This window comes from Diadema setosum, chromosome 9 (genome assembly GCF_964275005.1).
Source record: "Diadema setosum chromosome 9, eeDiaSeto1, whole genome shotgun sequence".
Classification (NCBI taxonomy): domain Eukaryota; kingdom Metazoa; phylum Echinodermata; class Echinoidea; order Diadematoida; family Diadematidae; genus Diadema; species Diadema setosum.
The window spans coordinates 24,359,835-24,380,992 of record NC_092693.1 but is presented as its reverse complement, the minus strand read 5'-3'; the positions used below and the strand labels follow the sequence as shown (position 1 = coordinate 24,380,992).

The 21,158-nt window shown below is 38.6% G+C and overlaps 1 protein-coding gene across 1 annotated transcript in view; it reads left to right on the top strand.

The window, feature by feature from the left end:
• Positions 1-19,889, top strand: part of LOC140232933 (sphingomyelin phosphodiesterase 3-like) — a 112,260-nt gene extending 92,371 nt beyond the window's left edge. Inside the window, exons 4-6 of the mRNA XM_072313043.1 lie at positions 11,835-11,988; positions 18,972-19,143; positions 19,698-19,889. Coding sequence (XP_072169144.1) covers positions 11,835-11,988; positions 18,972-19,143; positions 19,698-19,889 — 518 coding nt within the window. The remainder of the gene's footprint in view (positions 1-11,834; positions 11,989-18,971; positions 19,144-19,697) is intronic.
• Positions 19,890-21,158: the final 1,269 nt, after the last annotated feature.

Here is a 21,158-nt window from a genome sequence, read left to right as displayed (position 1 = left end):
GAGAACTCACTGCGTGGGGGTGGGGGTTACTCAGTGCAGGTGGTGTTCGGGTACAAACAATAATTGACATTCTTCCGTACATAATGGCATTTATGGAAAATGTTCGGATTCAACAGAATATTCAGACGGACCATTCTACAACTATGACTGTTGACTGGATATCTCACAGAATTTGAAAATGAGAGGGTGAGAGTGACAGAGAATAGGAAAGGGAAGAGTAGAATAAAAGAAGGATTCTGTAGAAGTGGTGCATGATTACTGTTACTCAGACGTTAACGTTTTCAAATCTTTATTTTTTCACCAAACGGTAGTCGATTGAAATGAAATGAAATAGATAAGTGTAATGAATGATATGTTTGTTTGTTGTTGTTGTTGTTGTTGTTTTTTGTTTTTGTTTTGTTTTGTTTTGTTTTGTTTTGTTTTGTTTTTTTTGGGGGGGGGGGGTAAACATCGACATGACTTGAAAAATGTGTAGCGCGCTATTGGAGATGGATGGGAATAACAACCAGCAAAACAATGTGTTTTATACTCCTCTGTTTCAAAGTACTGTGATATTTCCTATGCACGCAGAAATTGATTGTGCATTTAACGTCAAAAACTTTCGCCTTCCGTGAAATAACGATATAGTATACTAGTAGCTGAATTTCGATATGCTAGATTGCAACAGTATACTAGGAGAAACCATAATCAAAAAGCCCCTATAACTTCATCATCGATTCGTCGTTAGCTCTTGAACAGTGATTATGCTTTTCTGCAGACCACGGATAATTTACGTGGCGCACAGAGTAACACAATACATGGATCCAAAGCCTTTCCCCGGCGTCCTTAATTAAACCAATTTTCACCCCGAGTGCACCGCGGCTAGCCGATCTTTCCAGTCCGCCGCTTTCTGTAGGATCGAGAGCATTTTCAAACATTCGCAACCAGAGCGATGAGTCATGGCTCATTCATAGCTCAAATCGGATTTCATCGGGACGATTTCGCCAACCCATTAGCGTAATGACAACGGTCTTATACACTAAACCAGCAGTGATTCTTCTGTCGACATAATTAAGCCCTTTTTCTAATGTCATATTTGCAATATCATAGAGACGCGAGTCCGATGGAGAAATAAAGCGCACTGAAGCGCAAGCGCAAAATAATGTACATGCAATAATGGAAAGATACAGTCTGCGGAACTATCGAATGAATTGAGGGTAACATACTCTAAGTTTGGTTTGGTAATGAAGGTAAAACAGTTTACAGTTGTAATTGCAAGTGCCACACTTTAAAAATACTTTTAATTCTTCTGAAATATGTCATGTTTACTTTTTCTTAATGCATGATTAACACCTGTTAATATGTTTTACGGTCCTTTCTTTCATCATTGGTGCATGACAACTGATTCAATGTGTTTTGGGTGTTTTTTTTTTTTATTGATTTATATCACGTCAATAAGACGTAAACGTGATATACAAAAAAGGCCCCCTAAATGAAGAAGTGAATAATGCTATAGAGCCCCAATCTTTTTGCAGCCCCCATTCCCAAGCTCTCTCTCTCTCTCTCTCCTTTCAATCAATCAATAAATCAATCAATCAATCAATCTATCTATCTATCTATCTATCTATCTATCTATCCATCTATCTATCTATCTATCTATCTATCTATCTATCTATCTATCTAAAAGAAGAGGGAACTAATGAGGATATACTCCAAAGTGATTAGACAGATTACGGGGGCCTGTAGTGACACCACGATTCTTTTTGGTGGACATCAGACCGGATGATTCAAAGAGTGCTGATCATGCCATATAGCTGCTGGGCACATTTTGTTATTTCATGAGATGTCTGCATGGAGCTTGAACGTTTAGAACTGAAAAAAAAAGCCTTTCCATTTCTTATTCATTATTTGGGAGGTCACCAATCCATTAAAATTACTATAAATCAAAAAAGTTCAAAAACAAATGTTGGTCGCGTCATGAAGCGGGCAGAAGTGTGAGATGTCGACAATGATTCATTGGTGTCCGTTTCTCTTTTCAAAATTAGAAAGACACTCATGCATATTAAGAACCTAATAGTTATTCCAAAAAGAGGTATTGGTCGCGCCACTTGCATGCAATCAAGCAAAACTTTTGCAATTTCAGATCTCAGAAAATTTAATCTGAGAACGATTTTTTTTTAAGGCTCATGCAACGTCTCTTTTAAAACTGAATCAATAGAGGCAACTTATCAATCCGTCAAACGGATTTGTTTAACATCCCACCTGACAAATATGAAAATGTTTGAAGGGAAAGTTACCATATAAGGTAAATGGATTCAACTAGTGCAGAAACATTAGAAGTACACAATAGTAAAGTTTCAAGAAAGTCTGGAAATTCGCTCAAAATATATGAAATTTTCTAATTTTGGTTAAATCCATATGAAAAGTATATACACATTGTATACTGACATAATGTTAAGGGTAATATTATTATCTCTGCCTTCTGAAAGAGGTAAGTCAAGATGTCTTTCATTATGGGAGAAAATTACAGATATGTTTAATCATCTTTACATGTTCTTAATATTACTGACGTACTGTGACATCACAAATTGTTGTAGTCTTCGTTCCTAGTGATAGTGGTCAATGGATTTAACCCAACCTTTGAAAATGTATAACTTTTGTATGGATTTTCCGATATTCCTCAAATTTCACAGATGTGTACTATATGAAACATTTCTGCATTCACATACATAACGACAAATTTGGAATTTTTGGGATGTGTCCAATTATCTATTTCTCTTAATCGTAACAATGAATAACCCGTCCCATTTCTGTTTCCATCACTGGAAGGTCACAAACTTATCAACAACTTGGCAATCGATAGCTATAGTTGTAACACTGAACAGGGAGGTGAGACGAAACCCCCGATACTCACTGTATGTTAGGGGTCATATTTGGATGGCTATCAGAGAAGATTTTCGCTTGGCAAGCAGGTGAGATTCATACTCCTGTCAAAGATCCACGACTTAATATATTGGAAGCCGATGTATATTGTTCGATACCGTATATAGGTGTAATAACTGTCTTAGTGGAACAACAAGAAATATAGGTTATGCCTGCCACTTGTTGTAGTAGTATGTCGATGTCTTACAGTGTGTTCTGATTTCTGGGATGTTATAAGGTCACGTAGCTTAACAGTAACGGGAGCGCAATGGATTTTTCTCTTTACTATACACAGTCTATTTTCAACTGCGGAGAGAGAAGAGTCCCTTTTGGCACGATTCAAATATTCTTAAATCCAAAACGTTAACTTACTTAACCAACTAATTCAACATAGGAAATAAACATCTATCGGACTAAAAAACAAAACAACAGCAATAGGATAGGAATACTGTATTAGATTGTGACCCTGAGAACTATGCATGTTTCGATTGTTCAGTCATTTCATCTTGCATGCTGTGCGAGAGGCTATGTCTATATTTGGAACTTTGGTGCCCTCCATCCATGCAGACAACACGGTGGAAAGGCTAAGACTCTGAGGATGAGTTACAGCTGCAAAGGATCCTACAATGCAAAGAAAACCATAAACTGAAAAAAAAAACAAGTGGGGTGTCTCTTCTCTATAAACATATAATTTGTTTTTCGTTTGTTTTTGTTTGTCTGTGTGTGTTTGTTTGTTTGTTTTGTTTCGTTGTTTGTTTTACTCCATTAATTTCAGGCCATGATATGCTTAATAAACATTTGTCGGTATTATATTCGCGTGTGATGCTCTTGACTTTGAGGAAACTCCTATTCTAGGTGAACTTCTTGTAGGAAAGTAAGTGTCCAAACCTAACTTTGATTGGAGGTTAGAAAAATCAGTTTGTCCAAACGGACTTGATACATTTAAAGAGAGGCTTGGGTTGGATGACAATTGTCAAACTGTGCCAGAGGTTAGGGTTTCCTTTGTCTGCGAAAGCAGCATAAAAGTGACTATTTTCCATCACTAAGTACAAAAATTTGATCCGGTTTTAGAGTTTGGCGTATTATAGAGAATCACAGTTTGTGGGTAGGTGTTGAAATTCGCAGAGCAAAGTGTAAGAGTTCAGTGGGTACGATATAAGAGGAATATTGTAACGTAAACTGTAAGCTTTCACGAATAAACCGGCTGTGAACGTTTCACTGTCTTTGCCTGTAGTCATCCTAAGAGTGGTTTGCTATGACGACTTGGTAAAATGGATCCACAGTTTCCCGTTCACCTATATTTCAAGTTAAGCATTCCTTTGGCCAATGCATTAGCCTACACTGGAAAGAATTTGTAAAAGATTGATCACCAACGCAACTAAAATTTATTACGAGCTCAAGATAAAACCCGGCAAGAATAGCAATAGGGAAAAGCAGGATTATTTCAGTAATAGACATGATGATAGTGTGTCTCCAAGAATGGAAGATGATCCATTTTTCAATTTCTCGTCATGGTCCGTATCATCACGTATAATTATGTGACGTTTGACGAGACTCTTACGACTATCCCACACCACACTCTCCTGGCATCTAGCAGTTTGATGAAACCTTTCCTTGATGATTTAATCGATTATTCCGATCATTATCAGCAAGACGGAGGGACTCATTTTCTCATTACTGGTAATGTAATTACTTTTTGCATAAGTAACAACATCGTGTCGTCACATTCCCAGCCCAGGGGGGAACTCACTTTTCAACTCATGTGATGCTTGTTTCATTCTGCAGTCCGAGAGTGTGGGGCAGAAATGTAAAGGAGGTGCGTGAATCTATTCCATCGGGCGTGTACGGCGATCAGTGAGTCATACAATTGTATGGGATCGTCATTATGTGTTGCCAAGATAGTGCATTTCGATTATCCTTCCACACTCCCAATGTGCTAAATTCCTTTCCTCTCCCTTCGTAAAAAATAAAAAGAGAATGATGCAGAGATAGGGAGGAGAAATCGAAAGGCCGTCGAAATAACAAATCATCTCCGGAGGTTATGCCCTTACAGATTAGCTTTCTCGTCGGCCCAGGGATATCGATATAGACTGAATATTTGCGATGTAGAATATTCTCCCCACTCCGTTCACTGCAGATGTTGATTTGAATTTGTTCTGTGAGAACAGACGGTTGAAACACTGCTGAAAAAGTGTGTTGCATCAACATAAACAGAGCTCGGAAAGATATGGTCGTGTTGTTAATTCCATAAGCTCATGCTGAAATTAAGATGAGGAATCACTATCTGTTGAGACATATTGGTTGATTATGGAGGGATAATATCACGTGATTACATTTTATTGATCTCAACAACTGCATGATAAGTTTTTAACAAGTATTTTACTTTTTGAATTTTCGTGCGCAATATCGTTTTGTATCAATTTCCACGCTTTGTGAGCTACAGGAGTTCAGGAAATCCATGCTTCAGGTTTGGATACACAGAAGCGTCAAGTGCAATCTTACCCATCAGAAATCTATAGTTTCTTTCGATTATCAGTTTGAATGCGTCTGTGTCACTCTGTGTTTTGACTCTGATTGTACCTTTTTTGTTTGAACATTTTCGGCATCTATGAAGTAACATACATAACATTGCGAAAAAAGGTTATACGTAACATTCGTATAAAACCATTGATTCATAAACTCAGACATCAATGCTAATAGGTTGGAATAATTCTCAGATTATTTGAGTAACATTATGACATTCATTCCAGTCTTTTAAGACTTACAAAAATGCAGAAAGCTGTCATTATAAGCAAAACTTGCATATATATGTGAGTAATCACAAATTCTAAAAATATTCTTGATGTAAGAGAAATACGATGTATTTGCAATCATCTATAAAGTTGGCCCTTGTTTTAGGAAACAAAATGGTAGCCTTTGAAAGGAATGGATCCAGAGATCATAGAGATTATTTGAACATACAGTGGTGCGGTATACTAAAATACCTTAATAAATCAAGGAGGTACTTACATACATTGACCGGATATTCGAACCATAATTCAGGTCATTAACTCCCTAAAGGTAATGGCACGTTTAAGGGGGTTATTCCTCTCAGGTAACTCTGGCTGCGTGTTTTTTTTTTTTTTTCTTCTCGCACACTTGCAATGTCAATATTTCACCCCTCCGCGTCCGTCACTCACCTCTTAATGATATACAGTAATGATGGGCACGTCTGCGTCCGTACTGTCAGTCCATTAGTCTACCACAGTAATGGCCTATTCATAATCAATGATATACGGAGGCGAATGAGGGTGGGCACTGGTAGAACGATCTATACATAGCTCCCTTTTCCTGGGTATCCTTGGTCCTCGTGAGAAAAGAAGTAGTGGGTTTTCCTGTTATCATTGGATGTTGATGAGAAACCAATAATGGTAATTAGCATGAATAATTCACGAGGCATACCATAAGTTGCCACCATTTTTTTCTTTAGTAGACGTATTGCGACTGTTTTTAATGAGTTATCCTGTGTTTCTAAACCGGTATAGTTACAGTACTTTTCGCGCCTCTGCCAGTGTCGATTGCAACGAAGGTGAGAAATGATGTAGCAGGTATCATGAGCACGTGACTCAAAGAACCTTAACCCTAAAAACGTATAACCGCAGGAAAGGAGTGACAGTTCGATCATTTGCGATGTATTACAGACGATGTTTCCGCCTCGTGAATCAGCTTGAACCGTCCTTGTTGTTTGTTTTTGTTTTTGTTTTGTTTTTGAAAGAGAGAGGCAGAAAACGTCTATTCATAGAGTTCGTGGAATAACTCATTAAAAATACAGTATTCAAGGTCTAATGGAGTCGATGACTAATGATAATTCATCGGCTCGTTAAGTGTTTTATCTATTTACCTGTCAAAATATCTCTCCGCTTCAATGACTACATCTCTTCATTTTCCCCATTCTCGTTTTGTCTCTCTTTCTCTCGTATGAAAAAAAAAAGATGAATAAAAAAAATTGGTTTACGATTATGGGATATCATCATTGTTATAAAAGACACAGCCGTATCAAGCTTGACCGGTTTTGAAGAGTATCGGTAAATCTCTATATCATACTCAGTAGATGTTTACACTGACTGCTGCACCATTTCTAAGTACGTTAGGTTTACCTTGCTAGACAAGGTTAAAGAAAGATGAAGCCCCACCAATTGCACAGATCCGTTTGCACTGAAGCGGACATACGAGTATTAGTCATGTCCTGATTAGTATAGATCTTCTTAATTGTGTTCTGGCCAGACGACTCACTCAGTGGACCCAGAGGTCGTCTCGAAAGAATTAAGAAGAAGAAAACACAACAACTACCGGTAATCAATAGACATACTTTGGACTTAGAAATCTGACCAACGCAAGAAGGCATTTAGAAAGGGGAAAGGTTTAACATGACCGCCACTCTGCCCGACCAGTCGCACGTCAGTTATCTTAGCTGCTACAGCTGTGAATATTTGAATTGATTACAGACTACGGAAGTCTCTCGAGAGAGAGCGAAGGAGAGTAAGAGGCCCATGTCGTAAACCACACGTAAATGGCAAAATGCATGATTTAATGTGCCACTTGTACAGGGCGAGTGCAGACAGTTAAAAAAAAGATGTCAAGGAATAATCTTCAATCTTATCTGTCGTCGCCAAATTGCATATTGCGAAAGGATGATAATGTCCAATTTTCGGCCACTTATCAATCCCCGTTCACAGGAATTCAGGGAAAAGGTGTCAAACCTGATTATCATAGTTTATATGGCAATATGATATCATCATTTCAATTTTTAGTATTTCTAGTCTGTGATTGAGATGTGTGAAAGTCAAAAAGACAAATGGGTAGAAGCTTTACAATGATGCTGACTCAAAATAAGATATTCATTGGAAAGTCCTGTTTTCCATGTTTTCACAGAGTGATATTGGTAGCAATCTCTATGAAGATTATTTGACGAAAATTGATAATATCATCGCCTCACAAAATTAATCTCCGATTGATCCTCGCACAAATCTTTGCCTAATTCTTTATCTTTCCTAATTCCAAATGTGCTCATAACTACTATCACTCTCCATGTCCCTAACTCCTGATTTTAATGAAAGTTGTGTACTGTGTTGATTTAGTTAACACCACTTATAAGAAGGGGACTTTGAAAATGACTTTAAATTTGAATTTGAAATAGAATTGCACTATAAACAGTTTTTAAGAATGTCATAGCAACAAATTTGTTAAGAATCTTGGGTTTGAGGGAACGTGATTAAAGCGTTTACAGAATTCCAGTCACAAAACAATGCCAAGTGCTTCTAAATGTTTATAAATAAAAAAAAAAAAGTTAGAGAAACCTTAGTACCATTTAGGCGTAGAATAACGTGATATGTATATATTCTTTTATGTGGTGTTTTAGAACACTTAATCCCCCCCCCCCCAACGTATCACGTATATCTCTGCTCTTTGAATCCGTGGTATGGGGGTATTTTTAGGGAGGCTCGATGGGGTTTGGCGTTTGTTTTGCTTCCTGCACGAATACCACCTGAGGGTTGGTTCTGCCAAAGCAGCACGGGCATCAGGCCGGTCAGATTAGTAGGATCCGAGATCACGCTCCACCGACTTCGCGCACCGCGCCGCGCGTATTCAATTTCGAGGTCGAATGCGAGGCGTGCCGCTGAACTCACTCGTAGAGCCAGGTCATAATAAAGTATTGTTGTTGTCACGGGCCTACGGGGGAAGGCGAGGGGATAATTGAAAGAACTGTTTGCTCTATGCGGCTGGTCCCGGAGCTGTTTTATTCATGAAATCTGTCTACTAGCCTAACCTCCTCCCTCCTGGTTATCAATAATCCCATCCTCTATACCCACTATATACACGGTGCATTGCGACAGTGCGATGGCTTGATTTCAGGGCAAGAGGTGGAAGGGAGGCGTGCGTTTTTATGACAAGATCTTTGTAGGAGGCACTCTTGTAGACTTGGACCATTATATCAACATAGTGTCGAGTGTCGGGTGTTCCACATGCAAGTTTTCCATCTTTACAACAGCCAACACCCATCATATCATAACAGAGGACAAGGGGAAGTCCTGAAAGAGTTTGTTTGTTTGTTTGTTTTTTTGAAAAAAAAAAAGGTTTCTTCAAAAAAGGAACAAAATTATCCAAGTGCCCCTATGGCCGAGAAAAGAAATGTTTGTTTTGTAGTGATCATAATAGTGTGTCCATATCTACCAAAGATAGGTCCTACAAGCTGTGGTGTCAGGTACATTATTGTACCATGGTTGCCTGCGAATGAATGTGCGCATGTTAATTCGTCACGAGTGTGTGAGTGTGTGCGTGTGTGTGTGTGTGTGTGTGTGTGTGTGTGTGTGAGTTCATGTGTGTATATGTGTATGTGTGTATTTCTGTTTGTGAATGTAATAGAGCTCCAACCCCGTTTTCAAGTTAAATTTGATATGGGACTGCAGTAAAGCTAAGAAAATCGTGGCGTTTGACTGTTTAAAGGACAAAATCTTGGAAAGTTCTGGCCATTTTGTGAAACAGTGAAAGTAGTAACAATAAGCTATAACTGCGGATTACGCTGTGATGATGTCTGCCCTCGAAAATCTCCTTCTTGTTTGAGTTTGAAAATGTAATTTGATGTTTTTTCTTTATCTTCATTTTCTAGATTTCAAAACTCCCTTATGAAATTCGGCAAAGCAATCAAGATCACAGTAAAGTAGATCAATGCGGTTTTTTTTATTGTTTTGATTGTTTTGATTCCCTGTAGTCAAGACATTTATTAATGTACAGAGTTTAACAATCAGATTGGTTACCTTTATAGGAAACGCTATGTATGTATGCCCACGTGTACAAATAATCATGATAAACCGAATACCTAATCAAGTCATATCTTTGGTAATGACTTTGCTCAACCAATCTCAGGTAAAAGGGTAACACGATTTATTTATATGCTTCTGTCTCATGAATCACGAAGCCACCTACAACAAGATAAGTAAGCAGAACGTGCAACTTTTTACGGTGGTTGATGTCTGGTGGTGACAATATAAAATCCCATTAGCAGCAAGAGGGCACTGAAAGACATGGATTTCAAATTCCATTCCCTTTGCTTTAATTCCATGTCAACCCATCAAGCCTTTGGGATTTTATTTTGCAGAAGTCATCTTTTTGTCATCAGCGAATGTGTACCTCTGAATTTCATTGCTCTTTTTATATCGCCGAGAGATATGGAATTGATTGATTCAATAAATTTGCACATATTTTACATACAAATATTGAAAGGGGAGACAGAAAATTAAACTTTAATCTCTACAGTGTGGTTCCATTTTAAAGAATCATTGCAACACTTAGCGATAGAGGATTTTGCTCATGCTACACCGGAAATAAACAATGGTAGAATTATTGCCAAAATAGGCAGAAATGAAAGATTATATACATTAATTTACTACCGAATAAAATGCTATCAATGAATAATGAAAACTGATGATGAACAAATACAGCATCAATGTACCAAAATATACCAATGCGGTATCTGCAGGGATTCTCCCATTTGGGTTAAGCCGTGAGACTTCATGAAGATTCTTCAGCATCATTACCATCATTCCGCCATATGAGTTCTCCAGGGAATGATTTCAACACATAAAAAGCTCATGACTCACATTCTCGTTTATTTTCGACATGCTCGGAAAAAAAAAAATCTGTTGAACAGCTCGGAGAGCTTGACAGGATGCTGTGAGATCACAAGCAGCGGTATCGGGGATGAGGCTGAAGCCTTTCAAACAGGAGGTTCGAATCCCAATCAGTGTGGCTCCCTTGTTTCTTTCTACCCACGATGTCTCTCTTTATGAGGTGTCAAAGTGGTTACCGGAAAATGCCGAGGTATAGTGATAAACTCAAGGAGCATTTATAACACTGAAGACTCTACTCTAGTTAAACAACACTATCAATACATTCTTATTGTTATGATGATAAGTAAATTATTATCATCATTAACCGCTTGTATCAGTATTATTGTATCATTACTGGACATTCTTGTTACCGCCCTTTCTTTTTTTTTTTTTTATTTCAATTATATTTTTCCATAAAAAGTAATTAATAATATGCAAAGTATACATTTTATAAATTTAATATCGTTCAACAATAATGTGCAAGGTATACAAGTCACGAAGTATGCTACAAAATGTCTTTCACCATTGTGATAATTGAATATTTTTTTCGTCAGAATGTTTTCGTACTAATTTTGATAATTATGTTAGAGGCGACAGTCACATTCACCATCACATCAAATCAAAGCACGTCTGTATGTATAATGTGGAACCACCCATGACTACAACACAACATCACTTACCCCCCCCCCCCAAAAAAAAAAGTTCCATTTTCTTCGATCATCATCATCATCAACAACAACAACAACAACAACAACAACAACAATGACAACAACAAAAGGTTGACAATCATATTTTCGACTGTTTTCCAATACTTCTAGCGTGTAGACCATGCAGCCCATGTTATATTTCTCAAGTGGCTGCCCCTCGGATAGGACATTACAGATGGAAGTACCGTGTGTGAGAGAGTCACAACTCAAGCACGTAACAGATCTCGCTTCATTCATTCATCGCAAAGAACAGGGTGTAGAACCTGGTTAAGTGATTCGTCTCGCATCCAACTGGACCCCATGGCAGACCAGCAAGTGCAGCTGAAAATGGGCTATCAAGCCATCTTCTCAGATGGAAAATGAAACAAACAAACAAACAAACAAACAAACAAAAACACACTTGGAATAGTTTTCAACAACGCTTTTATGGGTTTTGGCCTCCTGCACCGAATTGCAGTGTTGTCAAAATACAATGTGTTTCTCTGTTTCTTAAATTGTTTGCTTTTTGCTTTCTTCTGCGATGGAGAGAGATTGAGTATTTATCGGTTCTCTTTTTTTTTTTTAATCATCCCTCCATCAGCTGACATGGGGGACTGGAGTCATCCGCTGTTCCTCATCTACCAGGATCCATGCCGAATGAAGCCGGGTGTGGACAAGGCGTGGACCGTTGGAACCCTCATGAGGTCGCAGAGACTACACGACGAGGAGGTGGCCACTCCGGAGAACCTCCAGAGGTAAGGGCTTCAGTCTGGACTTATCTCCTTTCAAGATGTGTGTAACTCACTTATTGGGATTGAACGTTAATGACTGCTACTTATTGGAAGGATGAAATTGTAGGTTGAATCCATTGCGCAGTAAGTACGATCCACTGGAAATGAATAATTATATTGTATATGACTCGTTCCTGTCCTGTAGGAAATGAAGCTTGTTACCTTTGGAACGAATAAACTCCTGGACGAATCCATACCACGTGTACGATCAAATGGAAAATAATATGTACAAGTTGTGCCTGTAGAAAATGAAACCCTCAAAAGGTATATAGAGATAAATCCTGGATAGATCCGCTGCAAGGATGTGAATGATTGATTCCTTTGAGAGAGAGTTGAAGAATAGGACTCTTAGTGACCTACGGTAAAGAAGAACATCTTGGTGCGACTTTTTTTTTTTCTGGATGTTATCTTGTACACGCATAAGCCTTCGTTATTATAATGATGGTTTCTAAAGTAATCTACGAAATATGTTGGCTCCATTATGGTCAAAATGTATTACTCTTACCCTTAGGAAGATTAAAACTCTGGGAGATATAGGGATAATCTTGGACATATACAGTAGACCCTATTTGCAAACTACTGAAATGTATGCCATTCGTCTGTAGGGTTGGATAGACGTGAGATGTAGATATATTCTAGCATTTTATCAGCAGAATTTGAAAAGCCCGAGTATGAGATCCCTACGTATGGGAGGGAGTCAAGTCATCTTCAAGATTTGTGTCGAAGCAATACCACCCTCTAGACTTTTTTTATTTTTGATAGCAAAATACCGAACCTCCCTTGTATAGCTGAATGATGACGCCGAACTGGAGTCATCCAGTGGTTTGCCCAGTTGTGAAAGGTGAACGTGTGAATTGGGTATAAATTCTTCAAATACTTTGCGTCTTTACAACTTTTCTTCTGGCTGTAAATATTTTAATATATATCATACACATACATTCGCGTTCCATGCCAAAGACCAAGGTTACGGATTGCTTTTTCAACTCTTATACACTTTTCCGAAATGGAGGAACAGTGAGAGGAATAATGATGTCAAAGCTATACGCACCGATTTCTTGATTACTGTATATCTTTTCTTTCAACTTATCATACATTTTACAAATACCTGCAGAAATGAGGCTTTGAGAATATATTCGAATTTTCTTTATAAAGCAAGAGACAATGAGAGGAATTTATCAAGCATTAGGAAGGAAAAGATTTCGAAGGAATCAGAGTGAAAGCTGCTTTACCATCTACTCTATACGCAATACTGAAACCTTGAGACACTATTCTACGCTTCTCGAATCGGGTATTAAGTTGCTATTCATAAAAGGAATCGTCAGTCAAATTGGTCACTGTTTGAATGTAAGAAAAGTGGGGGCGATCTTTTCAGGTCAGTGACCGCATACAGGGAGAAATTATGCAAAAAAAAAATTCTTCCCCGCATGCGAGCCGATTGAATTCATATCGCACACCTGCATCGTTGTTAAAATACATTCCCCTGTGTTTCTTCTCCAGCTCACAGCCCCACGGCAACGAGCCAGCGTAGGCATTTTCTCGTCCTTGGTTTTTATCACTCGATCGTTATTTCAAAACAGCAATTTATATCGCTTTAATGGACAATTCCCGCAGTTGCACAGCCCGAGGCTATGCAACGTCTCGTAAAATTCTCATGCGTATTTTTTCCCGTTATTCACAGTACGTCATCTAAATATTTGTAGGATTTTTTGTGTCATTGTTTCTAGTGTGGCGGAATCAGCATAAGAATCAGGAGTGTGTGTGTGTGTGTGTGTGTGTGTGTGTGCGTGTGTGTGTGTGTAAGCGTGTGTATCGGCTTGCACGTGCCTGAAGAAGGTGCATGGTACCAGCCATTCACTTATTAAAGACTGAAAGCATTTCGTCGCGTCACGCCGCGTCAGAGTCAGAATTTGACTGACAGCTACCTGTTTCACAAAGCTGAGCGAGAAGGTGATAAGGGAGAGAGGGAAAGTGGGGGGGGGGGGGGAGGAAAAGGGGAGATTTAAAGGGTTCCAGGGAGGGAGGGAGAAGGGGAGAGATACAAAGAGAGGGGAAGATAATAGAGAAAGAAGATAGCGACAGATAAGGGTACGCAGTAGTTCTAACAATCTTCAAAATGCCAACTCCGAGATACACTAATTCATAATGATCAAGCACTTGGCATGACCGTTTTACCTGCAAGGAATGGATGCTATAGGACCATGGTACATGTCTCACTATATATGCAATAACATAACTATAACACCTAAATATATATTTGCTGTAGGATATGAGCTTTTCATTTTAACCATGTTCGCATTCGATGATGACAGCCAGTTTCGTAAAAGAAATCATTTTGATTTATAGGCCCTAATTATTCGTTTGAAGCTTGATGTAGAATTGAGTGATGGTGGACAAGTTGGTTATGGGATTAGATTTAAAGGGGAAAAAAGACCTCATATCCTGGGTGAACTGGATGGAGGCTACAAAATTTATATTCATTGTGACGTCACTGAGTAAAGGCATCCTCGATTACCCTCTTATCTTTTTTCTTTCTCTCTTCTCTCCTCCCATCACAAACCACTCAACAATACCATCTCTTCTTCCGCGTCTTTTAAGTTCGACCCCTCTTGATCTCATACCATGGTACCCTACTGGGTAATTTTGTGGAATATGGTATTATCGCGCATTATTCGCCATCATAGGGCTCGCTAAACATTCCTTCATGGCTTATGGTAATTGGGTCGTACATCCCTGGACGGTTTTTGCAGCTGTCTTCCCCGAGCCGTTGGGCCGATCTCTGCCCCGCACTGAAAACAAATCCGATCAAATACCGCCAAATTGAAAAATCCATGTTGTCATTCTGTCACTTGTCGCGACGTAGTCATCCGTTTTATAATGCAGATCAACCATGAAGGAAAAAATGGAGAGATATCTTTGATTGAATAAAGATGAGGTTGTCTTCCCTCTTTAAGAATAATATTAACACTGAGACCAAACGAGAGTTTTACTGATCGTTGAAAGCAGAATAACAGGATGCCATTAAGAATGGTTGAAGTTGTACGAAGGGGACGCGCTACAATAAAGTTGGGTTTTTTTTCTCTCTCTCTAAACGGCTCAAAGTTTTTGATTTTATTTGTTGCTTATTTTTTTTTTTCAACGAAGGAAAGGAAAGTCTGTCGTTACGTCTCACCATCACCTTGTGTGAAATGATTATGAACTCATCTTCGCCTTTATCTTTTCTATTTTTTCCTCTTTTCACTTTAATTTTTCATTTCAATATTTCCAAGGCCCAATGGAGAAACCGACGTGTGACAGAGCTCAAACTTGCATTTATTTCTACGTCTGTGAAATGACTGCGAGATCATCGTCGTAAAACTATTGAGAACATCATTCCCACGCAGTACTTACCAGTGCATCGCTGTTATCTGTGATTGATTACTTCCTAAATTACTGATTGTCAATGATGATATCTCGAAGAAACGAACGCATTATTGAGTACTTTCCATCAACATTGCCCAAAATTTGCTGGAGAGTCTCTTCTTAGATGCAAAAAGACTGTCGGCCCCAGTGGGTGCATGTCCGTATATGTATCCAAAGTGGGCGTAATCATTGAAAACATTAGATAAACCAAACACACACACAAAAAAACCACACACACAAACACAACAACAACAACAACAATGAGGTGTGATGCCTCTTCTGATTAACCGAGAAACAAAGCAATCTTAACAATGTACAATCCCGGCGTCAGGCTCAACCGTAATCTGTAAGTTGTTGTTGTTGTTGTTGCTGCTGCTGTTGCTGTTGTTTAAACAGAAAACTTTGGGAAAGCATTCTTCGGTTTACAAAGATGATTCAGAGTTATAGGGGTTATCATTCTTTTTTTCTATTGGTCATCTCTCTGGTTAAAGCTTAGATGACATGAAGGAGATAACGACAGTGGCGTGTTCATATTTGAATGCCATGGTTTTCTCATTCTTATGCGGTTTTAATGAAGCTTTTTATATCATTTCTGTTTGTTTGACTTCATAAAGATTTTTTTTTTCAAAATCAACTTGACTAATATGTAGAGGAAATTCACTTACGTTTCCAAGAGCTAAATGCCGTAACCTTGTTCAGTTCGATGATCAGCAAGATATTTGGTTATCTCGTAGATGAGTAGAGGGGAGACGCACTTTGTTCGTGTAGGAAACATTTTCTTATTCATCAATATTTTCGTAGAGATATTAGGACGTAGATAGTGTCATTAAAATGTCCTGCTTTGGAAACCTTTGTAACAAACAAAGGAGAGAAATGTATGTACTTACTAAAGGCAATGCGCCATTAACGTTTTCCACTTTGCCGTCGATGTCTTTTCCTGTAGAATGATATTGAGAAGGATGAAAGAGACATTTTGGCTGGATACTTTGTTTTTTAACATGGAATCGGATGGCGAGTCTTCTCTCAAAGCATTCCCAGCTTGTTTGCCATTTGTTTTCCAAGGCTTCATTTGATCTAAGACAAACATGACGAGGCATCCGTTCTCCATCCTTATTTCCCCTTCAAGTGATGACTCCTTGCCGTTTAATGCCTATCGAAACGAACTCGAAGGCCTTCGAATACTGTTCAACGCAGAGTGCACTGATCCCACTCTTTGGCGTTGGTTGAATTTGATTTGATTTGATGTGATGTGATGTGATGTGATGTGATGTGATGTGATGTGATGTGATGTGATGTGATGTGATGTGATGTGATGTGATGTGATGTGATGTGATGTGATGTGATGTGATGTGATGTGTTGTGATGTGATGTGATGTGATGTGATGTGATGTGATGTGATGTGATGTGATGTGATGTGATGTGATGTGATGTGATGTGATGTGATGTGATGTGATGTGATGTGATGTGATGTGATGAGATGTGATATGACTTGCCTTGATTTGATTTGATTCGATATGGTTTGATATGACTTACAATCTGCATGGAAAAGAAATTCATTTCAATAAAAAAAAAACAACATGGTAGGTTGTTCATCGGGAAAAACATAAACCGACGTTAATACACGAAGAAAAAATCATTCCAAATGTTAAACAATACCATGCACAATGATACAGGGGATAGGCTTTGAATTTTTGACATCCATTGTGCTAATGAGCAAAGCAAAAAAAAAAAAATCGATTATCTTCGGAAAGATGTAATCGTCTCCATAATGATGTAGGAGAGGGTATGAGAAACAAAGCGACAACAGATGAGAGGATAATAGGAAGGGGGTAGACTGGTAGAAGAGAAAACAGGAAAGAAGATTATGGGAAAGAAAGAGGGAGGAGGGGGGGGGGAGAAGCGATAACAAAAGAGATGCGTTTAGAGGCATCAGTTGGCCAGATGCTGCTATGCTCAGCGGAGCGCCTGAAAGAAAACACTGAAACTGTATCCGTTTGACGGCGAATCGCAACTAACAATTTCGAGATTCGTCCGTTTCTGTCAAATGTTGTGTTTTCCTTCCTCCAGTCATCGATGCAGACTATGTTTGTATTGTTCAGACTCGGATAATTTTTTCCCCATACGTATCACAAAACTATTTTTATTACACATTTTTCTTCGTTGGTCGTGCTTTGGAAAATTGACTGAATGCCTTCCACGTTCTTGGTCGAGGATTGGTTCAGTATGTTTCTCCTTTCCAGACCCAAGCTCCCCTCCCCTACACCCTCCATTTTCTGTATTTGCTAGTATGCCAGCGAAAATAACATAATAAGACGAGGCATGGATGTCTCCATTTTTCATTGCAATTGTTTCTCATGCAGTTTACATTTCATTTGCTATCAAACAGCGTGGAGAGTGACCAAAATACCCAACATTCTTTCTCTCCCAATCGATATTTTTTCCTATGGAAGCGTTACCAATGTAGGTCTCAAAATATTTGCTTTTAAGAACACAAAATATCACTAATAGTTTATTCTCTCTTTATCTTTGCACCTCTCTCTCTCTCTCTCTCTCTCTCTCTCTCCCAATGAGGGAAATAAGCTGAATTGATGTGCTTGATGTACTTATTACAAAATGTGCAGTTGAAGAGAGAAGAAAGAAGTTTTTCTTCTCGCTACAAATCAGGAAAAATAGTACTCAAGGTAAAACGTAAAACTAACGACTTCTGAAGATATTACGAAATATAAACATTGCCTAAGTGTCCTACAAAATCAAAGGAATTGAACGTGCTTCTTCTTTATAGAGTCAAAGCAACTTATGAACTATTAAAAAATTAAAATCAGTAACAGTAAATTGAATTACAAAATGCATTTTATTGTGATATATGCGAACTCTCGAAGAACATTTAAGGAGTTTGATTGCAAAACCATTTAACTCAATCTACTTAATTTGAGAATTTTGCGATCAAAGGCATAATTTACCATTTGCAGATGAAACAAAAACCCAGCATTAGTGCTTCAAAATAGTTCTAAAATGTGAGTTAGGGATAGAAACAACCAATGTAAACAATTTTAGCCAGTATGATCAATGTTAAGTATTGTTAAATATACAAAATGTGAACAATAGTTATAATAAAATGTTTCCAGACTAAACCGTCTACAGTTATGGTTTAATGAGAAAAATAGCAATATCTCATTATATCTTAGGCTTTATTGCAAAAGTTTTATACAGTAGAATGTTTTGTGATACAAATGACCTACACATACGCATCAAAAGTGATATCTTGAACAGTTTTTAAATCACTGCTCCCGAAGGTAAACAGGACCTTTAAAGCTGCTAGAAACAAAGAAAACAGTAAGAAAATATGGGTGTTATTTAATCTCAACTTCAAGAATAATCCTTGTTATATAGCAAGTGAGGCATCTCTGAAAAGGATATATTTTGCTCCATCTGATGATCGACTTACTTTAAGTTGTTTAAGATGTTTAAGAATGGCGCATAATCATTTCTGCGATTAAACTCTTCATTTGAATTACCTCTTTCTTGTATTATTCTGTTTCTTCCTGCAGGGTGTTAGAAAACAGTCAGAAGAGGAGTACGTACGTGGAAGACGTGGAGGTGTGGGAGGGAACGGAGGGCCAGTTTGCCTGGAGCACCTTTGACCTACGCAATTACCATGGTAACGGGAAACGGCGTGTCGACTACGTCCTCTACAGCAACTACAACACACACATGATGCAGGTTAGTCGATTGTCCAACACTTCATCCACCCCGTACTATGCTAGAAAGCGGAAATGCTGGTAATATAATGTTCCGCTAAAGATTTTTCTCCCGTCACCCCCACCCCACTTTGAACAGTCTTGCCCTGCAATACTGTACTTTCATAATGTTTATTATCTTAATAGTTATACGATAAATTTCACAAGATCAATATAATAATCAATACACTTGACTCTGGACAAGATTTTCAGAATCTCTAGACTGTATATTTTATGTAACTACAGCGTTTTCGCATCCGTTTAAGGACCTTATTTTGCGTACGTGTTCGTCCACGTCGGTTATAAATATCAAAATATATGGGAATGTTTATAAATCGATTAGATTGTCACATTCAATTCATGAGCGTACGCTGGGAGACTTTCATGTCGTGTCCACTCCGATCAGATCAAATCAAGTAGGGTCAAATCAAATCGCATAAACCCAATATCAAACGGAATCAAAATGAAATCAAATGAAGTCAAATCACTGACAAGATATCGGCTGATGTATTTTTCGTTGCTGCCGTAACTTTTCAGGAGTGTCGGGACTACGCCTTCGTGACTCAGCTTGCCACCCTCACCGACCACATTCCCATCAGCATGACCCTGACAACTTCACTGGGACCGAGCTGTGCCCGAGTCTTGCCCTCCGGTAGCAGCAACCAGCCGGCCCGCGACGAGGTCGATCACCCGCGACGATGTCGGCTGCAGTACGAAACAACCGTATGACGAAGGCCTAACCGAGGTCGTAGTTCATTAGACCTACCCCCCCCCCCCCCCGTATTTTGCGGAAGGGTTTCATTCATTGTTTTACTTCTGAGTCCTTTCTCACAGAACAATATTGGAATGAAATGGTGACGAGGACTTTTCAGTGAACATAAACTTCGCCCGAAGCAGACAGCTGGTTTACCACAAATCATTGAAACTCGCAGGCTGGTTGTTGGCAATCCCCTATTTTTATTTACAGTCCCTGAGTAGCCCCTAAATATTTTGATCATTTTGGAATATGGAGAGTGTTTATGATACACACAAAACAGATGTTGTAATGTAGAAAAATCCTATGTAAACTCCCCTTTTGATTTGTCATGCAGACCTCCACGCCACGAATAAGCAAGGTACACCCGGTTGTGTATTTTTGTCGATCGTCACCTTGCAGTTAAACTCGCCTTCTCCTTTGTAAATTGCAAGGATTTTTCTTTCAATTACGACGGAAAGTTGAAAATGTTCACCTTGAAATTCTTGCTTGACGAGTATAGGAGATCACTGGAACCCAAGATAATGGTTTCATGTTGTTAGCGTAAAGACAAAGTATTTTGTTTAACAATGGTCAAGAGAAGATGGAAAACTGGGCTGCAGGTTTTATCTTTGGTGGGGAATACTAGTAGCAAACGAAAGAGTTTAGGAAATAATTCGGAACTTTTAAGGGCCTCATGGTATGTAGGAATTCAAACGAAATACCCCTCGACCAGGCTCTTAAAATTAAAGCTTTCTAAAGGGTGTGTTCCTGTGGGATAGTCTGGCCGTGTTTTAGAAGTACATGCTTTCGGTAGTTTTTTGTTTTGCAATATTATCATAACTAATTCTTGTGTTTAAACTACAACCGCAGGTTTTGTGGATTCCCGTTTTACAACAAAGCATGCGACAGTTAAATGAGCTTTATGATTAATGGAACAATGTGACCCCAGGAAAAAAATAAGGTACCGCAATCAGATTATCGAGGAGATATCAATTACACAATTTTTATCACAGAGATACAAGATTCCATATGACTCGGCTGCTTCATATGCAATCTGAATGATTCGGTACTGCTGCATAGAAACATGCCATTGATCTTAGTAGGGTAGAAACTGATGGAAAATTTGATGCTACAAAAATGAAAAAGAAAAAGAAATGCAGCACTCAATTTATGCACAAAATGTACATGAGTACAGCGTCTAGCCTTTCACTAACGAATAAACACAACATTTTATGCATTCAAGTCTGTTGTTTCCAGCGACG